Genomic DNA, 22,904 nt, shown 5'->3' on the forward strand with positions numbered 1-22,904 from the left:
AACGTAGGCCAACATTTTGCCAAAACAGTTATATCAAAGATTGATAATGAATTATTGATTGATTGAGCAATGAGCAATGAGCAATGAGCATGAAATATAGGCTTAAGATCAAACTATAAAGCCTGAGACTGCAAATTCATGAAAATGTCGAAAAGATTTAAACTTAGCATTCTCATACTCAAAATCCTCAAACGCAATTAAAATGTGAAAACATAAGTTTAAAGTCTGGCAAAAAAAAAGTAACAAACTAAAAGAGACATCATGAGACGACGCTTTACTCTTCGTCGTCCTCATCATCATCGTCGCCACCAGCAGCTCCATTCAATGCCTTGACTCTCTCAATCAACTTGTTCTTCCTCTCTTCATAGGTCAACTTCTTCAAGTTGTACCTGTTTATAGATCAAAACACACAAATGAGACACAAACGCACCAAAACGAGCCAATAGTATTAAGAAAGAATGAAATGCTCTCACCTCTTGTGTGTCTTAGGAGCAGGTTTCTCGGTCTTCTTAGGGTTGGGGTCTGCACGGATGGCAGCATGAACCTTCTTGTACAACTCCTCCATGCTCTCAGCATCAACTCCTTTCTTCAAGTACTGACTGAAGTGAGTCTGAAACTTCTCTGGCTCATCCTCATTCAACATCTTCATGTAGTTTGAGACGTGACCACCATAGATGTAGTTCCTGTGGATCTCAGCATCGAGTTGCTTGTTCTCCTTGTTGAAACCAGCAAATCTCTTGTCACTGTGGGGGATATCAAGTCCTCCGTCCAAGGCACCCTACAGTAACAATAAACAAACTCATCAAACACATAACACAACAGATAAGAATAAGGTATTACAACAGTTATATATTACCTTGAGTGCACCAAAGACACGGTTTCCTGTAGTGGTCCTGATAAGACCAACATCAAGTAGAGCACGGAATGGTCTCCTGGACTCGGTTGGCTCGACGGAAAAGTCCTCTCCGGTAGCCTGTTCATGATTTTATACGGTTAGAGATAAAGCCGGAGATAAAGCTCAAATCAGATTTACATGAAACATTACCTCAAGGTTGCCCTCGTACTCTTCATCCATTTCCAACATCTTCAGAACACGGCGAGCCAATAGAAGCCCGGTGCAGTAAGCTGTGTTTCACAAGTAAAGGGTACTAACTATTTAGCAAGACAGAACAAATCAACTATACCCAGAAAACTAAAGCAAAGGACTGATCAGTACCTGCAGCGTAGTTGGTAAGTCCAACGGTGAGACCATACTGAGGCAACTCATGAGCGTAAGCAGAAGCCTTGACAATGTCACCGGCTATGCTTGCAGACACGATTTGTGCGACTATGTCTTTGTTGGTGAACCTGACAACAAAACGGTACTTTGGTGTGTTGTACTTGTTCTTGTCTTGGTTGATGAGACGGATCCTTGCTCTGTAATCAGTCTTCCCATCTGCACAAAAATGAAAAAAACCTTTCAGAACGCAGACAATATAAATCCAAAGAAACAAATGAAGAATCAAATCAAAATACCTCTCCTTCTCCTGAACTTGACTTGGTACCTCTTGAAGTAAGCGTTCGACTTGGATGGCTTCACAAACACCTATCAATATAAAAAACATCTTATATCGTTAAGAGTTTTATATAAAGAACGATGTAGCTGTTCTTCCTAAAGAAGCAAAGATCTATATGAAATATCGTAAAGGTACAGCCTTTAAACATCAAGACCAAAACCCATTAAGATTATAGCCCTATAGACTAATGAATTCTCGTTACCAAAGCTCAGACAAATATGAAAAATCTAAGGAAACGCTGGAGAAAACTAATGTAGGAGATTTCCATATCAAACGAAATGAAAAGCAGAATCTTATTGTTTGAGAAAATTAAGAAGGCAGAGAGATGAAAGCTAGGGCGTACCATTGTTTGAAGCTAAGCGGAAGCTAAGCGGAAGCTTTGGGTGTGAGATGAGAGTGTCGAGAAGACAAGAGGCGGAATATAAACCAAAATGCAAGATCTTATAATGAAAAACCCTAGATGACTCCTTCGTGGGCTCTCCCTTAATTCAACGGCCACGATTTATCTGGGCTTAATAATGTTTTAACGGTCTAGATCGGTATAATGTATTCTGCATGGGCCCATTAGTCTTTGTATTTGGGCTTTTGTCTTCCCAAACTATTCTGAGATGTCTTTATGTATACTCCTTCCATTTCGAATTAGATGCCGTTTTACGGAAAAAAATTCGTTCCAAAATTAGTGTCGTTTTATGATTTTAATGCAAAATTTATTAATTTTTTATTCTAATATATTTTTCTATTGGTTGAAATCTGGTTAGGTGTATTGGTAATGATGTTTTTATCTAGTAAATAGATAAACTTAAATGTTTTATTAATCTGTGTGTCGAATTCTAGAACGACAAGTAAAACGAAACAGAGGAAGTACTAAGCTTACTTAGCTCGAAATTGTTTAATAAAATGCAATAACTCAAAATATTTAGTGAAGTTATTTTATAATTTTGGTTTAAAAATAGTATCGCAAATTTTTTCTGTTTATTGGCTTTTGGTATTTATTTATTTTTGTGTCAGTCAACAAGAGTTTATATTTATTTATGTGATGCAAATATATGTTGGACTATAATCTTAAAATTTTGGGTGTGACATTACTTATTATGAGAGATATTCTATAATGTTGGTATTTTTTTTTGAAACAGAGTACAAATGATGGAAATTAATCTGTAACTGAATAGTATGTCATAGCTTAAAACAAATGTACAACTTACAAAATTTGTAACTAGTTTGTGTAGTTCTTAAGCATGCGGCTCAGGACTGGTAATTTGTGTAATTCTTGAGCATGTGGCTCAGGACTGGTAATCAGTGTTTTAGTGTAACTAAATCATATAGCTACGACTTGAATGTAGTCATTGTCATTACTAAATTAAGTGTGGGAATTCCACCAATATTCTATTTTGGTCTTTTTTTTATCACCAAAACATTTATCAGGTCTGTAGCTTTCAAGTAACAGAAACGCTCCTTTCTCCGGTCCGACGTTTGTGTCGGAACCGAAGGCGTCCTCCTCCTTTCCTTTCTCTTTTTTATTTTGCCTCCTCCCATCTGTTCAACCTCTGTCGATATGCAAGCGATTCTGGATGTGTCCGTTTGTCACCGGAGACCTCTCTGTTGGTTAAAGGAGACAAGACGACGGTTCTGGAAAAGCGGGGAGACTGAGGAGCGACTGAAGCGGGGGAGGTCGGCTTTTAGGACTGAAGAAGCTACCAGATCTAGTTTTCCTCTTTTCAGATTTGGGCGATTTCTTCGGAATGCCGGCGTGTGACCATTGTGGGAACCCTTCTCCGTCTTAGATCTACCTCACTGAGCGGAGGTGAGAAGTACGGAAGAGCGATTGACAAGCGGTGGAAGATGTTTTGAAGCTCCGGTTCTCGGAATCAACGTGTCGCAGAGTCCTTCGTCGCCGGAGGTGGTAGCTTTGCAGCAGGTACACGGTGAGGCTCTACTTCCCAGCGCCGGCGGTGGTCTGGTTACTTCGTCGGTGGTATGAATCTCACGTCATCTGAAGCTAGGTTTTGCTGTTCCGATTACGTTATGCTGTCATCAAGTCCGCCTTTTATCAGTATGCCAATTCAGAATTTGCAGGTGTACTAACTGGTGTGCCGTCTTTTCTGGCTTAGGAGCGGGACAAGAAATTTGGTGGTGGTGGTCTAGGCCGGGAATGCTCCGAAAGTAATGGAATGGATGTGTTGGTCCAAGCTTATCATTCTTATCTTTTGGTGATCAGCACTTTGCTCTTGTAATTAGTAGCCTGGTTTAGATTCTATCACTGCTGGATGTAAGGTCTTCGTCTCTTGTGGTCGATTTAGGTGGTTAAGAGGTGGCTCTTCCTGAGTCGTAGGAAGAGTTCATCTCATCGGGGTGAAATGGGCAATGAACAACAACCGGGTAGTGTAGGATCCAATCAAGTGATCTTAAGCGATACTAGGTTAGTTCGTTTGTCCTAGTGGTTCAATCTCTTGAGAGGTTTAAAATCATGTGTAACTCCAAAAGTTGGTGAATGAAAGTTGATGATGAGTTAAAAAAAAAAAAAAAAACCTTTACCAGGCATGAGTCATGATTATAAGACCCACAACCGCCTATTCACATGACAGAATTTGAAACCTCTTTATTACAGGCAGATCACAATTCATAAAATGTATTATCATTTTTAGCTGCTGGTGCTCGGTTTTCGGGATACCAAAGAGCTACCTTGGGACCTTTGTGATGATGTGTGTTCTTATGGTCACGAACTCCAAGTAGTTGTCACAAGGCCAAGATTACATGTAAATATATATTTTTTCCTTGAGATGGAGGAGGATTTGGTACCTCGAAACTAAGAGAATTGTCAAAGCTATTTTTTCTTAGGCTGAAGTGGTATTCTATGGTGCATTGCAATTCGAAGAATTGTATCCATTCTAGCAATGTAAAATTTTTGTTTGAGATATCGTCTTTCTCATAACTGATAGTTCGATAAGTTTTCATTAAAAAAGATAGTTCGATAAATTTAAACCCTATAGTACCATAAAGAATATTATGCAAAATCAAATGCTGTGAAATGTGCATGTGTGACTAATGAGAACGCTAGTGCATTTGCTATAGGATCTGTAGAATGGAAAGAAACAATATGTAATGTGAATAAACAATGACTTTCTGATCAGTGATTGATGAAGTAGGGGAAGAAGGTAACGTGAGATTGATCATTTAGCTGAATAATAAGATTCTCGAATAGTTAACCAGAGGCTTTCTACATTAAACGAATTGATTTGCGATGATCCACACACCCTTCGTTTATGCCAATCCCTTCTAAGTTGAGTTGAGACTATTCTCTTCCTGGCTTTCTCAGCCTGCAAATAATAGAGATTCCAGTTACTTCAAAGATTAAAAAACAAAACAGAATGTGGAAGTGTGACAAGCTAAAATGACTAATTTTCTATTCCAAGTACTAACCTGTTCGTTCCAATTTATAGAACTTGTAATGATATAAAGTATAATGGCTCTTGCACAGCGGATCCAACCACAACACCGCACACTATCCTTTTCGTTAAAATGACGATAAACTCTAACCGGAGCTCCTATGAGATTACCATATTGTTCCAAGCTCCAATATGGTGCCAACCACTTCCTCTAGCAACCCCATTTAGAATTGCAGTAAATCCATCATGGATAAAAGAAAGATAGAGCAATACGGGTTTGTTCATTAGACATCGCTCTTTGCTTTTTAATTTCAGATACTCGAGTTAAAAAGACTACTGCATATTCAAGATTTTGTGTATTGTTTAATCCAATGTATTGTTTGAAAGGTTATATCAGCCTTTGATTATGAAATGATTGATTGGTAGAGCAATGAACATTAAAGTACGCATAAGATCAAACTATAAAAACTCCAAAATCATGAAAATGTCGAAAAAATTTAACTTCATAGAAAATGGCAATCCTCATACTCAAACGGACATAAAATGTGAAAACACGAGCATAAGTTTTAAGTCTGGCAAAAATGTAAAAAGCTACAAGAGACATCAGGAGAAAGGCTTAATGACGCTTTACTCTTCGTCGTCCTCATCATCATCATCCCCACCAGCTGCTCCGTTCAATGCCTTGACTCTCTCGATCAACTTGTTCTTCCTCTCCTCGTAGGTCAACTTCTTCAAGTTGTACCTGTTTATCAGTCAAAACCACACAATCAGGCACAAATGCACCAAAAGCATTAAGAAAGAATGAAATGCTTTTGTAAATGATTAACCTCTTGTGTGTCTTGGGAGCAGGTTTCTTGGTCTTCTTAGGGTTGGGGTCTGCACGGATGGCTGCATGAACCTTCTTGTACAGCTCCTCCATGCTCTCAGCATCAACTCCTTTCTTCAAGTACTGACTGAAGTGAGTCTGAAACTTCTCTGGCTCATCTTCGTTCAACATCTTCATGTAGTTTGAGACGTGACCTCCATAGATGTAGTTCCTGTGGATCTCAGCATCGAGTTGCTTGTTCTCCTTGTTGAAACCAGCGAATCTCTTGTCACTGTGTGGGATATCAAGTCCTCCGTCCAAGGCACCCTACAGTAACACCATAAACGAACTCATCAAACACACAATACAACAGATAAGAACAAGACAAAGAATAATGGCAACAGTTTTATATACCTTGAGTGCACCGAAGACACGGTTTCCTGTAGTGGTCCTGATAAGACCAACATCAAGAAGAGCACGGAAAGGTCTCCTGGACTCGGTTGGCTCCACGGAAAAGTCCTCTCCGGTAGCCTGTTCATGATTTTGAGCGGTTAGAGATTACAGCCAGAGATCTGATACATGAAACCAAAGTAAAAACATACCTCAAGGTTGCCCTCGTACTCCTCATCCATTTCCAGCATCTTCAGAACACGACGAGCCAAAAGAAGCCCAGTGCAGTAAGCTGGTTTTTACAACAATAAAGAAGTACTCTTTAGCAAGCTATAAAGACAGAACCAATCATATATAAAAGCATAAGACTGTTGAATACCTGCAGCGTAGTTAGTAAGTCCAACAGTGAGACCATACTGAGGCAACTCATGAGCGTAAGCAGAAGCCTTGACAATGTCACCGGCTATGCTTGCAGACACGATCTGTGCGACTATATCTTTGTTGGTGAACCTGACAACAAAACGGTACTTTGGTGTGTTGTACTTGTTCTTGTCTTGGTTGATAAGACGGATCCTAGCTCTGTAATCAGTCTTACCATCTACACAAAAATGAACAAACCTTTCAGAACACAGACAATATCAACAAGAAAGTAATGAAGAATCAAATCAAGATACCTCTCCTTCTCCTGAACTTGACTTGGTACCTCTTGAAGTAAGCATTCGACTTCGAGGGCTTCACAAACACCTATCAATACAATTCAAATTATTTCATTAGCCTATCAGTAAAACCCGAATAAAACCTTAAGGTCTAACTGTTCTCCCCAAGCCAACAAAGATCTATGTGAAATATCGTAAGTGGCCTATAAAACAGAGCAGAAAGGTACATCCTTTATAAATCTAAGTCCAAAACCCATGAAGATTACAACTACAGACTCGTGAATTCTCGTTAACAAAGCTCAGAAGAATATGGAAAAAAAGAGCTGAGGAAACGGAGGAGAACTAATGTAAGAGATTTCTATACGAAATGAAATGCAGAATCCAATAGTTTGAGGAGAGATACCATGGCGGAATAAGAGGATAGAGAGAAGAAGGCTAGGGCTTACCATTGTTTGAAGCTAAGGGTGTGAGATGAGTGACGAGAAGACGAGAGGCGGTATAACCCTAAATGCGAAGGTCTTATAACGAAAAACCCTAGACGACTCCTTCTTGGGCTCTAACGGCCGCGATTTGTCTGGGCTGATTAATGTATTCTACAGAGGCCCATTAGACTTTATATTTGGGCTTCTGTCTCTCCGATCTATTCTGAGAGAGTGAGGGTTTCTCTCATTCTAATATACCAACCAATGTTTTTAAAACCCACCGTTTGACTATGAACTGGTTGCATAACCGGATTAGATCTAGTGATTGGTTCGATCATAAACCGCAGAGTTATTAAACTGATAAAAACCATTAAAACTATCAAAAATCTACAAACCACTCATATATACATAAAATTAGTATATATTTATAATGTTTTATGTTTTAAATTCATTTATATTTTAATTAGGGCAAATCTCCAAAATAACATATTTCTAAGTTTATATCACAAAAATAGCACTCAAAAACTAAAATGACCAAAATAGCATTTTATCTTTTGAAAATTTTAATTTTTTTATTTTCCAAAATTTGAAATCTTATCACCAAAACCTCATTTCTCAACTCTAAACCCTAAACCCTAAACTCTAAACCCTAACTCTAAACCCTAAACCCTAAACTCTAAACCATAAACTCTAAACCCTAAACCCTAAACCCTAAACCCTAAACTCTAAACTCTAAACCATAAACTCTAAACCCTAAACCCTAAACTCTAAACCCTAAACCCTAAATCCTAAACCCTACCCTTTAACTCTAAACCCTAAGTTTGTAACTTTTGATAAAACATTAAGTGTTATTTTTGTGACTTTTGACCTTGAGTGCTAGTTTTGGAACAAAAACTTGATTTAGTGCTATTTTTGTCTTTTTCTCTTTTAATTATGTATAATATTTACTAACATTACTTTTAAATTTATACACTAAAATTATATTGAACCAGGTTTGATCCGGTCTAACAATATTGAATCGTGATCCAAAAATTATTCGGTTCATCTTCCGGTCCGGTTTTAAAATCACTGATACCAACTTTATTCAGCGTGGACGGTGGACAGGAAATGTTTTATAAAAACCAATAACTTAAATTATTGAAATGAATTTTATAATATGCAGCAAGAGATAGTTATGACTTGACACTACAAGAAAACATCGTAATTCTGACGGATAATTCTGACGGAAAATGAGATCTTCGGAATATTCCGACGAATTTCCGAGGAAATTTCGAGAAAACCCAAAATTTAGGTTTCCTCGGAATTTCCTCGGAATATACCGATGAAATACCGAGGAAATCATATTCCTCGGAAAACATCGACGAATATCCGAGGATATATTATAGCCGTTAGAGAGCCGTTGGGGGATTTTAAAAATTCCGAGGAAAGAGCCGTTGCCGTCGGGATTCCGTCGGAATTTCCTCGGTATTGTCACCCCCAACCTCTTCATTCACTCCATTTCTTCATCCTCTCACATACTATATTTACACATGAATTTGATTGAAAAAGCATGTCTTCTTCAAATTATTATCGTTCTTGGATCGATCGACCTCATTTGGATCCGAACACGAGATTGCTTACGGAAGAATACCAACGAGGTATAGCCGAATTCATGGGGTTAGTTCAACGACAACCGGAAGCAGGATCAGGTATGTTAAGATGTCTTTGCTCTAATTGTAAAAATAGAAAAATTATTAAAGAGTTGGATGTTTGGACTCATCTATATTTGAATGGGTTTACACGAAGTTATAAAATTTGGTATCATCATGGAGAAACTGATTATGAAAATTGTAGTACTAGCGAACCTCAGCCTGCGGTTAGGTTAGAAGAACCAATTAGAATGGATGTAGATTATGGTGTAGGTACTGAGCAGATGGTAAATGATCATTTTAGAGGGGAAGATTTACCTAATGCAGAAGCTATGAGATTTTATGATATGTTGGATGCTGGAAAGCAACCCTTGTACGAAGGTTGCAGAGATGGTCATTCAGCTTTATCATCTGCAACAAGATTGATGGGCATTAAAACATATTATAATTTGGCTGAAGACTGTGTGGATGCGATTGCTTATTTTGTAAAAGGTATTCTACCTGAGGATAATATAGCCCCTGGTTCATACCACGAGGTTTAGAAACTGGTAGCTGGTCTTAGTTTATCGTATCAGGTAATAGATGTATGCAGCGATAACTGCATGATTTATTGGAGGGCGGATGAACAGCGGGTTACATGCAAATTTTGTGGAAAAGCTCGTTATAAAGATACAAGTGGAAGAGTTCCAGTGCCATTTAAAAGGATGTGGTATTTGCCTTTGACGGAAAGGTTGCAGAGGTTGTATCAGTCTGAACGCATAGCGCAACCAATGAGATGGCATGCAGAGCATTCAACAAATGGTGAGATTAGACATCCTTCAGATGTAAAAGCGTGGAAGCATTTCCAATCAAAATATCCCGACTTTGCGTATGAGAGAAGAAATGTCTACCTTGGATTATGTACTGATGGTTTAGCCCGTTTGGCAAGAGTGGAAGACAGTATTCTCTATGGCCAGTCATTCTTACACCATACAACTTACCGCCAAACTTGTGCTTGCGACGAGAGTTTTTGTTTCTCTCCATTATCGTTCTCGGACCAGAGCATCCTAAGAGATCACTTGATGTGTTTTTTCAGCCACTAATATATGAGTTGCAACAACTATGGGCTCAAGGTGCTGAAACATACGATGTTTCATGTAAAGAAAATTTTCAAATGCGGGCAGTACTTATGTGGACAATAAGTGATTTTCCAGCATATGGTATGTTATCTGGATGGACAACGCATGGAAGGCTATCATGTCCATATTGTCAAGATAACACTGATGCTTTCCAACTAAAACACGGAAGGAAAACATGTTGGTTTGACTGTCACAGGAGATTCCTACCACCTGATCATCCATATCGTAGGAGTAGGAATTTGTTTGCGAAGAACAAGAGGGTGTTTGACAGTCCACCTCCGAAAATTTTTGAGGCAGATTTGTCGACACAACTAAGAGATTTTGGTGCAGAAAGGATGCAAGACCAAGGTGGACATGTGCATTCTCCGGTAGATGCTATTGGAAAACTACATAGCTGGCACAAAAAGAGTATTTTCTGGGATCTGCCATACTAGAAGGATCATCTGCTGAGGCATAATTTAGATGTCATACATATTGAGAAGAACTTTTTTGACAATCTCATGAACACGATCCTTAACGTTCAAGGTAAAACAAAGGATAATTTGAAGTCAAGACTGGATTTAGTCGATATATGTGTTCGTTCAGAACTTCATGTTGATGAGAATGGTAAGGCTCCTTTTCCCATATAACGACTTCATGCAGAGGGAAAAGATGCGTTCTTTGATTGGATTTCAAACGATGTGGAATTTCCAGACGGTTACGCATCTAATTTGCGTAACTGTGTCGACAGAAAGGAAGGAAAGTTTATCGGCTTGAAGAGTCACGATTTCCATGTAATGATGCAGCGCCTCCTTCCGTTTGCCTTCAAGGAACTATTACCACAGAATGTTCATGAAGCAATTGCAGGGATTAGTGCTTTCTTCCGCGATTTATGCACGAGATCAGTGACTCTTGAAGGTATTGAAAATTTGAAGACTAAAATAGCCGTGATTCAGTGCAACCTTGAGAAGATATTTCCTCCATCATTGTTTGATGTTATGGAGCATCTTGTTATTCACCTGGCAAGAGAATTGGAACTTGGTGGTCATGTGCAGTATAGATGGATGTATTTGTATGAGCGGTATATGTACCATTTGAAGAAGATGGTGAAAAATTATAGTAGTGTGGAAGGTTCTATAATCGCACAGATGATTAATTCAGAAACTTCAAACTTTGCCGAGTTCTACTTTCCAGCAGAAGTGCAGACCAAAAACAGAAGAACTGCTCGACATGATGATAGAGGTGAACGGGCAACATATCATGTTACGGTTCCAGACATCTTCACAGATGTTGGACGACTTAGCGGAAAACCAAAGGACCGTCGACTTACTGAGCAGGAACGCAGTCATTTGCAAACATATTTGCTCACCAACTGCGAAGATGTTCTTCAATATGAGAGGTAAATAAATTAACTTACAAATTTTTATTTTAACAAGTTGAAATTTAAATCTTAATTAATTATATTATTGTCAACATATGTACAGGATTTTCATGGCAGAAAAGCGGTTCGAATATAGATAAGCCACAGAGGAGGAACTTGAAAAACTGAAGCAGAGAGAATTTTCTGGATGGATGCTTACTTATGTGAGTGCTTTAAACAAATTAAAATATTATTTATCACATATTTATACTAATTCACATATATTGATATAACATATATATGTGCTATTAATAGGTATCTGCTGGTATGACCAGAGGTGAAACATTTGATTGGATACGCGAGACGATGTGTGGACCAGAGTATGTTGTGAAGTCATATCCGAGATTTAGTACTCGAGGATATGCATTCACAACTCAAAAGAGGAGACGTTCGAGTACGACTTATGATGCTGGCGTTTGTTCTGCATCTGGAGATGATGTATACTACGGAAACATACGAGAGATTATGGAAATCAAGTATCCGGGCATGGTTAGATTGCGTTGTACTGTTTTCTATTGTGATTGGTACGACAACACTCCAGATCGAGGCGTGAGAACAGATGCATTTGGTGTTACATCAGTACATTCGAGTCGAAAGTTGCAATATTATGATCCTTTCATTCTTGCTTCTCAGGCCGATCAGGTAATTAAATATACATATATCAATTATTCATAATGATTCATCATCATGTGTATTAATAACACTTATTTACAAATTAAATATTTTTTTAAATGTTACAGTTTTGTTATATCAAGTACCCCCGGATTAGGAACATAGATGAGATATATGTATATTTAACCTGAGAGGCCGAGTTCAGGGAAGTTCTGAGCTAGAAGACCCACTAATACCAAGCACATCCGGTAACTTAAGTGCAACAGAAGATTTAGCTGCAGTTGGCCTTGTAGTCGATTTAACCGACTTTGGAGAGGAAGCCGTCGTTCACGTAGAGGATGAACCAGAGATTGGAGAGTTTCACCAAGATCCATATTCAGATTCATCTGGTGATATGACTCGGAAATAGAGTAGCATCACTTTTTTTTTTAATATAAGAATACCGAGGAAATTCCGAGGGATAATAGGATTTAGAGATTTCCTCGGAATTTCCTCGGAATAGTCCGAGACTTTTCCGACGATTTAGGGCTTTTCTTTTAGGGTTTCTAAAAGCCTCGGAATATTCCGAGGAAATTCCGAGGAATATTCCGAGGCTTTTTCGAGGAAGTAGGGTTTTTAAACTGAAAACAACGTTTTGCGGTTTGAATATCACTTATATAACCCTTATTAAGTGTCTTAGACTGATTATGAAGTCAAAAATTTGTTCCTTACCCTATAATAAACACTTTTCCGATTGTATGAACGAAATCTCCACAACATAAGAGAAACACTTATACACTTTAATGAACGGTAAAGGTAATACTTACAATTCATTTTGAAATTTTATTATTTCATAGTTTATGATCATCTATGCAAAGATTCCTCAATGGTATGCATTGCATTTGTATAAGAAATGATATAGGGCAAAAAAAATTGATGTTTTTATACCCCAAACATGTGTTCCTCGGAATTTTCTCGGAATAGTCCGAGAAAATTCCGAGGAACAATATAAACCAATAGAAATACATGCATAGGATATTCATTTTCCTCGAATTAATGAACATACCGAGGAAATTCCGACGGATATTTAAGTGTCCGTTGGAATTTCCTCGGAATATTTTCATTTAACCTGGCAAACCAACCGCCAATATTTCGCGAAAATTGAAATTGAAAATACCGAGAAAATTCCGACGGATAGTTTCCGTCGGACCCTAGGTTTTATAAACAAGAAACACTTCTTCTTCTCCATTTATCTCTTCTTCCTCCGGCGATCTCTCTCTTCTTCCGGCGATCTCCCTCTTCTCTCGCGACGATCTCTCCGGCGAATCCTCTCTATTCCTACACAAATCATGTAAGGACCCTATCCCACTCTCTTAGGTTCTATTTGTTAGGTTTTTATGTAGATTTGATGATTTTAGAAGTTTTTTGATAGATTTTTGTTAGGGTGATTGGTTAGGATTGTGATTTGGTTGTGTAATAGGTTTAAAATTGTGATTTGGTTGGATAATTTGTTGTGTTGAATTGATTTAAAACTTTTTTTATAAATTTTTAATTATTTTTGTATTTATAAAATCGATTTTGGATTTTACAAAACGTTTCTTGTATATAAATTTGATTTTTGGATTTATAAAAGATAATTTCATATTTATAAAAATATTTATATTTATTAAAACTAATTTTGTATTTATAAAACATTTTTTTTTTATAAACACTATTTTATTATTTTTTGTATTTATAAAAAACTATTTTTAAATATCTTTTTCAATTAATATTTATTAAAACTATTTTTAAATATGTTTTTTAATTTATATATTTATTATAACTAATTTTAAATATTTTTTCAATTAATATTTATTAAAACTATTTTTAAAACTATTTTTTTTTAATTTACAGGTCTACTGGTGATCAGACCCGGTCTCGATCTCGTTGTGCCTCACCATGAGGTCGTAGTGGTATGGGGAGCCACTCTCAGGGTTCGTCCAGCCACTCTCGGGGTTCGTCCAACCACTCTCAGGGGTCGAGCAGCCACTATCGGGATTCTTCATTTTCCGCTCCGGTTTTTGCTCCCGCTGCTGCACCCCCTCCCGTTGCTGCAACCCCTCCCGCTCCTCCAGTCGTTCCGGGAGTGATGACTGTTGCCCAGTTGGTTCAACAGCCCGGTCGTGAGCATCTTCCCTATCTCACTCCGTGTCCAAAGGGACGACGTCAAACATGGTAATTAAAAGTTTTTTTTTCCTTTCATTAAAATTTGATTCATTATTAATAATTTGTTTCTTATATTAGGTTCAACCGATCCAGGAACGGGATCAGCGCATGGATCAACAATATGATGTACTCGAGCCTCAGCAAGGAATATCCGACTTTCAATCACTTCCCTGCCGACGACCAGGAGATGTGGTTGCGTTAGTTTGCGGTAAGTATTCTAATTTTTTTACTTATATTTTTAATCTTTAATATAAAATTTCTACAAATTGTGTTTTTTTCAGCAAGAGTTCACCTGGAATCCCGATCACACGAACTTTATCTGTGACGCATTCGTCCGTAAAGTTATGGACAACTATGGGAAGCAGAACTACGAGTAAAAGCAGAAGTGGCTCATCAACCAGGTGTTTTTAATTTATTAAACAATTTTTTGAATTTATTAAACAATTTTTGGATTTATTAAACTATTTTATATTTTTTTATTAAAAGGTCCCGAAGTCGATCAACATCACGGTCTGGGAGGAGTTGTGCGTGCATTGGGATAAGGACGAAACAAAAGCTACCTCCGTGACCAACTCTGCCAACCGCAAGAGCGATCGTGGCGGGAAAGACATGTACAAGCACAATTTGGGTGTCCAGACTATTACCACTATGGGGGATCACTCGGTAAGTTCAATCTCTTTTTTTTTAATTATTTAAGTATTTTTATTTTATTTTTTATGCGTTTCTTCTATTTTCTAATATTTGTTTAACTTTTGTTTTTTTCAAGGCGGATGAAAATGATGGCGAGCCGGTTGATGATTTCGTCCTAATGAAGACGGCGCATACCAACAAGCACACCAGGGAGATTGATGATGGTGTTGTGAGGGATGTGCTCAGCCTGATCGAAACTCAGAAGGAAGACGAAGAGACCCATCTATCTCAGCTTCAAACCGACCTGGACGCCACTTCGACGGCTTCGACCAACTTGTCCCGGATTGGAATCAACGAAATCGTTGAATCGGTATGTTCTTAATAAAAAAGGTTCAATTCATTTATTTCTTTATTTTCATTTTATCATCTTTTCTATTATTTAAATTTGTTTATTTTCTATTTCAGTCGGTTCCAAAGAAGAAGGGATGTTTGGTCGGTTTGGGTCGTCGAGCCCGGTCGGTTCCTCCTTCTGCACCACAGCCCTATGTTGATCCAGAAGTGCTTATGGACCAGTTGAAGGACAAAGATGACCGCATAGCTGCGTTGGAGAAAAAGATGGCGGATTAAGAGGCGGGATGGGAGGCAACGAGGAAGCAGAACGAGCAAATGATGGAGATGATGAAGAGGATGCACCCGAACGAGCAGTTTTTTTTTTTTCAAAAACTCTGAATGTTTTTTTTTGGTATGTACAACTTTGAATATTATCTAATATGTTTTCTATTTCAATTTTAATTTTATATTTTCGAATTTCAATTAAAATAAATAAATTTTTAATTTTAAAAAAAATTATTTTTGGGAATATTCCGAGGAAGTGTATCCCTCGGGATATTCCGACGACAACTTCCTCGGAATATTCTGAGGGCATATCTCCTCGGAATATCCCGACGGATACACTTCCTCGGAATATTCTGACGGCAAAGGTTTCTCGGAATATTCCGACGGCCGAGGTTCATCAGAATATCCCGATACCTCTTTTCTCTCGGAATGTTTCCGAGGACCGTTCCATCGGAAATATCCGAGGAGACACCGACGAACAGTCTTAGGAAATGTTTCTTCGGAATGTCCTCGAAATCTTTAATTCTCGGTATTCCCTCGAAATTTTCCGAGAAAATTCCGAGGAAATTTTACTTTCCGACGAGAAATTTCCGACGACCATTCTCGTCGGTATGTCCTCGGAATACCGTTATTCCGAGGACATACCGACGATATTTGTCGTCGGAATACCGGTGTTTTCTTGTAGTGTGAGTGTAATAGTTGTCACTACTAGATCAAGTGTTTCAAATTCAACTTCATGATAGCTATTAGCTAATGTTTTTTTTTTGTAACTGAGCTATTAGCTAATGTTGCAAGTTGATTTTTGTCTATGATACCATATCAAGGAAAGAATACATGCTAAAGATGTTGGAGAAGAAGATGTAAAAGAAACGTTATGTTTTTCAATTAAACGCGTCTGGACGCTACCTTAAATATACATGAGAATTAGTAACAAACTAACAATGTTAATCAGACCAGCTAAACCAACAATGTTAATCAAATATATTTTTATTCATTTGTTGATTATAGAACTACTACATTTATACATAAAATTTTAAGAAAACAAAATGGAGTAACTAAGAAGCACCCTTCATTTATGACAATCCCTTCTCACTTGATAGTATTCTCTTCCTAGCTTTCTCCGCCTGCAAATCGTAGAGTCCAATTACTTCAAAGCATTAAAAACAAAACAGAATATGGAAGTGTAACAAGCTGGAATGGCTAATCTTCTATTCCAAGTACCAACCTGTTCCTTCCAATTCATTGAACTTATGACGATAGAAAGTACAATGGCTTGCACGGCGGATCCAACCACTACACCGCTCCACAGTCCTTTTCCGTTAAAATGACGATAGAAAGCTAAGTAAACTCCAACCGGAGCTCCTATGAGATAATAAGCCACCACATTGTTCCAAGCTCCAATATGTTGCCAACCACTTCCCCTAGCAACACCATTTAGAATTGCAGTAAAGCCATCAAGGATGAAAGAAAGACAGAGCAAAGGAGCTAGGTCAGCCACATAATCCACAACTTCTTTGCTGTTGCTGAATGCATAGCCTATGATATTCTTGCAGGTGAAGAGAAGTGTGGTGAAGAAAATCGACTCTACAAGCCAGAGACAAAGCCCTGAAAATACTGATAGCCTAGCAACTTGAGGATTCCCAGCTCCCAAATTGTTAGACACACGTATGCTGCAAGAAACCAATCACAAAATATTGAGGAAAGGAATTGTGGAGAAGATTAGGTCTGAGAGTTTAAATCATACCTCACAGCCGCGGCCACTCCACCTGGAATTACATAGTGCAAAGCTGCTGTTGTAAAACTGAAATAAAAGAAATTGGATTAATAATCATCACTAGTAAAGAGAAAAAAAATAATAAGAAAAAGTATTTGTATATGATACTTACCAAATCGAAAGAACAGAGGTCTCAAGTTTTGGATTAGGAAGGAGACCTGACCAGAGTACGAGTAGCTCAAATAGCCACCATTCTAGGCTATAAAAAGACAAAAATGCAAGCGGGATGAGAGGAAGCCACAGTGTGTATATAACCAGCACTGGTCCAACTAAATAGTTGTCCGAATGAAAAAAAAACTGTGTTCCTTATCAAAATAGCATATATTAAATGGGAGTTCTACACTTCCTCAAAACCGAGCCATCTTCCTCAAAACTCCCATTGAACGCAGTTCAAAAAATAGCATGTGTAATACTAAAATATTAACCCTAGCATGTAATACTAAAATAGCATGTGTAATACTAAAATAGCATATATTAACCCTAGGTTTATATATTTTGGACATTTTAATGAACATTATTTTGGTTTTATATAAAGAGCTGGTCCTAGGAATTTACGGACTAGAAGCAAAAAAAAGGCCACTTTTTAGAAGAAAAAAGAAACAAAAAACTGATATTGTCAAAAGGGGTTGGTTGTTGACCGTAACTTGGAACAAACATACCACTGGTCTAATGGGAACTTTAAGAAAATTGTGGAAGAAATTAATTTATAAAATAATCTCGGCTGGAAGCAGATGCTTCCTTGGCTTTGTCCAAGGGCCGTCACCGCTTGTATACTATTTACTATTTAGTCTATTTTATGATAAAAATCTTTTTTGGAATAAAAATATCGAAAATATTAGCTTTAAAGTGTAACTTGATCCACAAGAAACTTAAAAATGACTTACCAAACCATTGCAGCTGATGGGATTCCGTATTGGAAGAATTGTTTGACGCAAGACACAAAATCATAAGATATTAAGCCGCGAGTCTTCTCACAAGATGTGGAGAATCTCACATAGCATGCGAGTATCAATGCATAAAACCAGAAAGACACACTAATAGCCATAGCAGCTCCATTGCTTCCCAGACCAAACACAGAAACCATAGTCCAGCAAACTGGGACATGGAACAAAAGTGTGGCTACGGCAGTGTAGAGCAGAGGCAAAACCAACGCTTGCGTCTGAAGATACCTAGTGAGTGGTATGACAATAGCTTGTCCGAACAAACCCGGTATGAGCCAAAAGGCGTAGGAGCCAGCGACTCTGGAGATGTCAGGGTCTTGTCCGAGAGAGACCAAAAGCTTTTCGATGTAAATCCAGAGAATTGATATGAGGAAACAGATTGGGATGTTAGAGGCGATTGCTGAGTATGTGTAGGTTCCGATTATTTCGTATCGTTTGGCTCCAAAAGCTTGGCCACACAGAGTTTCCAAAGCACCCACTAAACCATACTGCACAAAGCGTTTTCAAGAGTTCAGAATCAATTCAATTAGATTCTTGAATTAAAGAAGAGAGAATCTTGGCATAGTTATTACCAGAATACTGAAACCGGAGACGTTTGTGAAGGAGGTGGCAAGAGCGACGCCGGAGAGCTGAAGCTCGCCGTTGTGGCCGGCGACGATGACTGAGATGACAGGTAAAAGGTATTCAGCAATGGTCACGATGGCCATAGGAGCGGCTAAGAGGCTCAATTTCTTCAGTTCGACGGTGAGCTGACCTCTTTGCCATGTCGTTTTACTGGGGACTAGCTCCTCGTCTCTCGGAAGAAATGGCTCTTCCATTGTCGTCTTGCAAATGTTGAAGTCTCTGCCTTTGATTTCAAGAGAATTTGACTCTTTATAAAGAGAAGGAACCAATGTGTCAGTGTCAATGAAGACTTTTCTTTCTGTAAAATATAGGATTATTATTATTGAATTTAGATGACTTTTAGGTCGAGTTAAAAAAACACTCCACGAGGAAATTGGTGTGAACTTTCATATCATGATATAATAAAGATAAATTAAAATATATAATGAGGGCGAAATCTATGTGGCTTAAACACTATATTAAGTTAAATAACCGATTAAAATGTGTTGGAATCATGGGATGCATCAAGATTTATACAATAAGTTTTATTTTTTTGTTAAATCAGCAATTACTAATGTTTTTGCCTATACATATATACTTCCTATTAGTTCATCAGTTTTGGGAGCCTATATCTCCTATTAGCCCAATATTTATTGAGCAGTTAAATATTTTTATAGTAGATTAATTCATGGGTAGTTGACATAAACATTCATCCAACAAAAAGCCAATTTAATACTCAAAAGCACATCTTCATCCTTTTCTTTGGTGATACTGTATGTAGTAATTTCATCGTTTTTGCGGTTTCTAATACCATGTAAAAAGAAGCATATATAAAAAGAATTTCTCTGATTTTTTATTAAACGTATTTAAACTTGGCGATCACGTTTCTTGTCAACGACTAAAATCGCTAAACAAGTGGACAGTCACGAACGTGCTGCCGAAGCAGATAGTGTCAATATTCTTTTTGACTTGTTTGAAAGCTTGACTACTACTCTACTAGTGGTCGGAATGAATGCTCTGTTATCTTCAACGAGCCCCGTTCATTTATATATTGAATTATTTACATCAAGACGAGTATGAATTATCACTTGAAAAGTCACTTAGTTTGCACCGCAAGGCAGTTTGAACATTCAATCTTGTATCCACTGCTATTGTCGAGTTTAAAATTTACACATTCCTAAAGTTTTATGAGTGAAATTTCTATAATATTTTTTGAAGAAAGCTACAAAACTCAAATGGCACATTAAGTAAAGAGTTAATTTGTGAAATAACCAAAAAGGAGAAATTAGTTGGCAAAGAGAGATAGGAAGAGAAAATAGGAAAGATGGTGTAATATTGGTTATATAGTGAATTATGTTTTTTATTGGTTAAAGAGTACACTTTCCATTAAATAAATAATATAAATTAAATAGCCCTGATTCATATCAGCTATTACTTTGAAATATCTGTGAATAACAGAAACATAAAAATTAATAATTTGATTTAGCCATAAATTCTGATTAAAAAAAAATATTACAAAATTTTGATGAACAACACAAGAATCTTGGACAGAAGCTCGATAAGTCGAGATGCTATGCGCCGCTTCACACACACAAAGACTTAGGGTAGATGTTTTGCTATGGCAAAAACTCAGTTTTTTTTAATTGATATGAGCTAAATGATACAAGGTCGCTTATAAGGGATTTATATGAGATCCGATGCAGGCATGCAGCTATGCCCTTCTAGAAGACTTGAAAAAAATTTACCATACATGACTCGACCTGGACCTAAAGCAGAGGCTAGAAAATGGTCTTGAAATATTCTTATTCAAAAATGGGAAAACAGAACAAAAAATAAAATCTAAAGGAAACAAATTACCATACATGACTCGACTGGACCTAAAGTAGAGGCTAAAAAATGGCCTTGAAATATTCTTACTCAAAAATGGAAAAACAAAAGGAAACAAAAAATAAAAACCAAAGAAAACAAATTGTTAATCAATTAATTCAATAATTCATGCTAATGCGAAATCACACAATTACGTTGTTTAAGTTGAACGACAATGAATGTCTTTAGCTAGGTTGGACACACATGAACCTAGAATTATCTGTGGGTTGATTCTTGTCTAGGCAAGTTAGGCGGGTCAGATATGGTTGGGGCGGGTCGATAACAAGCAAGGTGAGGCAATGTGTTGATGGAAATATGGGTCATTCCTTGTTGTTCTCAGCTGGGCTGAAGTTGGGTTGGACTGGATTTGAGCTAACCTTTGCAAACACTTCCTTTGGGTCGATTTATTCAACTATGCCTTCTTCTAGTCTGATTGTCTTTTGGTCGAGACTGAGCTGGTTGAACCGGGTGGTTAGATCCTCTAAGTTGGGTGGTTGAGCCAAGAGAACTTCAACTGACTGGCTGAAACTTTTTTCTTAAATCTTTTGTACCGGAAGTGTCTTTGGAGCAGTATTTATGGTCGGTATTTGGTTGGACTGGTTAATGTTGGTTTCTAATCTTGCATCACTTAAGCAATCTAATCTATGCCCTTAAAAGAGTATACTAGGTTCGGGATGCTTTTAAACGGGAACGATAGAGATAACTGGCAAATAACATAGTTTTGGATGAGATTCACGGTGATACAAACAATAAGCAGTCATCTACACGCCAAAATCAACGCTAAAGAACCAATTCCCTATAAAGAATATGAAACATAAATGAAAAATTTCCTAACTTGCGAGTAAATATGTGAGACCCTTACTACCCTATAGGAAATTATTTACTACAACATGATTTTGACATCCAGATGACACTAAGCATCGATAAAACTATCTATATCCTACCACATACTCCCACTGATTTATCTAACCCTTCATAAAGAATGTGTCTGGAAATACTTACTATCGGAGTACTGTTCTCCAAGTATATAGAATTAGTGACTTGATTCAAGTTACATTTTCCTTTCATCTGTGCATTCCAAAGGTGTTCTTTAGCATTTGAGATGAAGAATGAATTATTCTGAGTTGCAAATGGGGTAACTCTATTTTCCTTACATTTGAAAGATGATGTTTAGGAGTTGATTCTTTGTGCCTACATTTGTTATTCCTCCATAGAGGTCCAGCAAATTGGATGAGATCCAGAGAAACCAATATCTTGAGAGCTCTTACTAGATGGATTCTTTTGACTGAGGAAACAACCATGAACTTGGATTCGCTTGCCGAAACTCCTTGTTAAAGACCATCTTTAGATGATGAGTTTCATTTAGCACATGATTCATCACTGTAACATAAGGAGACCAAGACTATGGAGTAGGAGCTAAACATAACACTGCGTAGAACTGGTTTATATATTCCACTAGCAGTCAACATAAGAGATCCAGCTTGCAACATAGTCTCATCTTCAAGTTGGATTGAAGAAGGTGGAGCGATTCTATCTTCATCATGTGTCATCTTCAGCATAGACTTAGTGGAAGGCATGAAGGCATCAATGATACATTGATCGAACTTCATCAGATTTGGAAAATCTTCAGTGAAGAGTCAATGATTGGAACATCACATGTATGATAAGTAGAAACGACAAATAAACCTACCGTAGAAATTGGGGGAGCTGGTAGTTTATCTGGAGAATCCATGCCACTAAAATCCGAATAGATAAAAAAATCAACTGAAGGTAGAGTCTCAAAATTTCTCTAGTTCTCTTTCCATTTTGATCGGATTTTCTTTCGTTGTCGCGAATTTGTTGTTCCGACTGCATTTTTGGTTTGTTTTGTTTTCTTGATAATAACTCTCTCACATGTTCTCTACCATCCTTATGTTTTTTTTTTTCTTTTAGTTTTTTTTAATTTGTTTTCTTTTCCATGTGATTCTGCTTGATTATTTATTTCTAGATTCTAAATTTTCTCGTTCACTTATGGATTTGTTTGATCCTCATGGAGTGGAGTTCTTCCTTTTGAAGAGTTGAGTTTTGAGAGTTAATTCTTCAACCCTTCTTGAGTTCAATAAGTAGAGTTAGACTTTTCTTGTATGAAAGCGTTCTAGCAAATATTTTAATCTTGTTATAAAATAGAAAGTGAGGTAGTATTTTATTGTATTTAATAGATAACTTTATAATTATAATAAAGACAACATATATATATGGGAGATGATGGAACGTGAGGGAGAGAGAGTGTGGAATTGTGTTTCTTGATTATTATTGTTCATCTTCGAAAGTACAAAGAGGAGA

At 37.4% G+C, this 22,904-nt stretch overlaps 3 protein-coding genes and 1 long non-coding RNA gene across 4 annotated transcripts; 1 reads left to right on the forward strand and 3 right to left on the reverse strand.

Moving 5' to 3' along the window:
- Positions 1–135: 135 nt before the first annotated feature.
- LOC111197839 (60S ribosomal protein L5-1) lies at positions 136–2,062 on the reverse strand. Its single transcript, XM_013831339.3, has 7 exons — positions 1,900–2,062; positions 1,516–1,585; positions 1,217–1,435; positions 1,046–1,125; positions 857–973; positions 474–778; positions 136–389 (listed from the first exon to the last, which is right to left on the reverse strand). The coding sequence occupies exons 1-7, from the start codon at positions 1,900–1,902 to the stop codon at positions 275–277; spliced, it is 909 nt and encodes a 302-aa protein (XP_013686793.1). The 5' UTR covers positions 1,903–2,062; the 3' UTR covers positions 136–274.
- A 3,362-nt stretch (positions 2,063–5,424) lies between these two features.
- LOC106390803 (60S ribosomal protein L5-1) lies at positions 5,425–7,382 on the reverse strand. Its single transcript, XM_013831338.3, has 7 exons — positions 7,237–7,382; positions 6,809–6,878; positions 6,514–6,732; positions 6,347–6,426; positions 6,159–6,275; positions 5,767–6,071; positions 5,425–5,681 (listed from the first exon to the last, which is right to left on the reverse strand). The coding sequence occupies exons 1-7, from the start codon at positions 7,237–7,239 to the stop codon at positions 5,567–5,569; spliced, it is 909 nt and encodes a 302-aa protein (XP_013686792.1). The 5' UTR covers positions 7,240–7,382; the 3' UTR covers positions 5,425–5,566.
- A 3,679-nt stretch (positions 7,383–11,061) lies between these two features.
- LOC125583690 lies at positions 11,062–11,475 on the forward strand. The gene is made up of 2 exons (XR_007320739.1): positions 11,062–11,336; positions 11,422–11,475. It is a non-coding gene; the product is annotated as an uncharacterized LOC125583690 (long non-coding RNA).
- A 4,784-nt stretch (positions 11,476–16,259) lies between these two features.
- LOC106391953 (protein DETOXIFICATION 3) lies at positions 16,260–18,975 on the reverse strand. The gene is made up of 6 exons (XM_013832705.3): positions 18,686–18,975; positions 18,057–18,601; positions 17,285–17,371; positions 17,143–17,199; positions 16,624–17,068; positions 16,260–16,522 (listed from the first exon to the last, which is right to left on the reverse strand). Exons 1-6 carry the CDS (start codon positions 18,929–18,931, stop codon positions 16,472–16,474), a joined length of 1,431 nt encoding a protein of 476 aa, XP_013688159.2. The 5' UTR covers positions 18,932–18,975; the 3' UTR covers positions 16,260–16,471.
- Between the last annotated feature and the right edge of the window lie 3,929 nt (positions 18,976–22,904).

This window comes from Brassica napus, chromosome C3 (assembly GCF_020379485.1).
Source record: "Brassica napus cultivar Da-Ae chromosome C3, Da-Ae, whole genome shotgun sequence".
NCBI classification, from domain to species: domain Eukaryota; kingdom Viridiplantae; phylum Streptophyta; class Magnoliopsida; order Brassicales; family Brassicaceae; genus Brassica; species Brassica napus.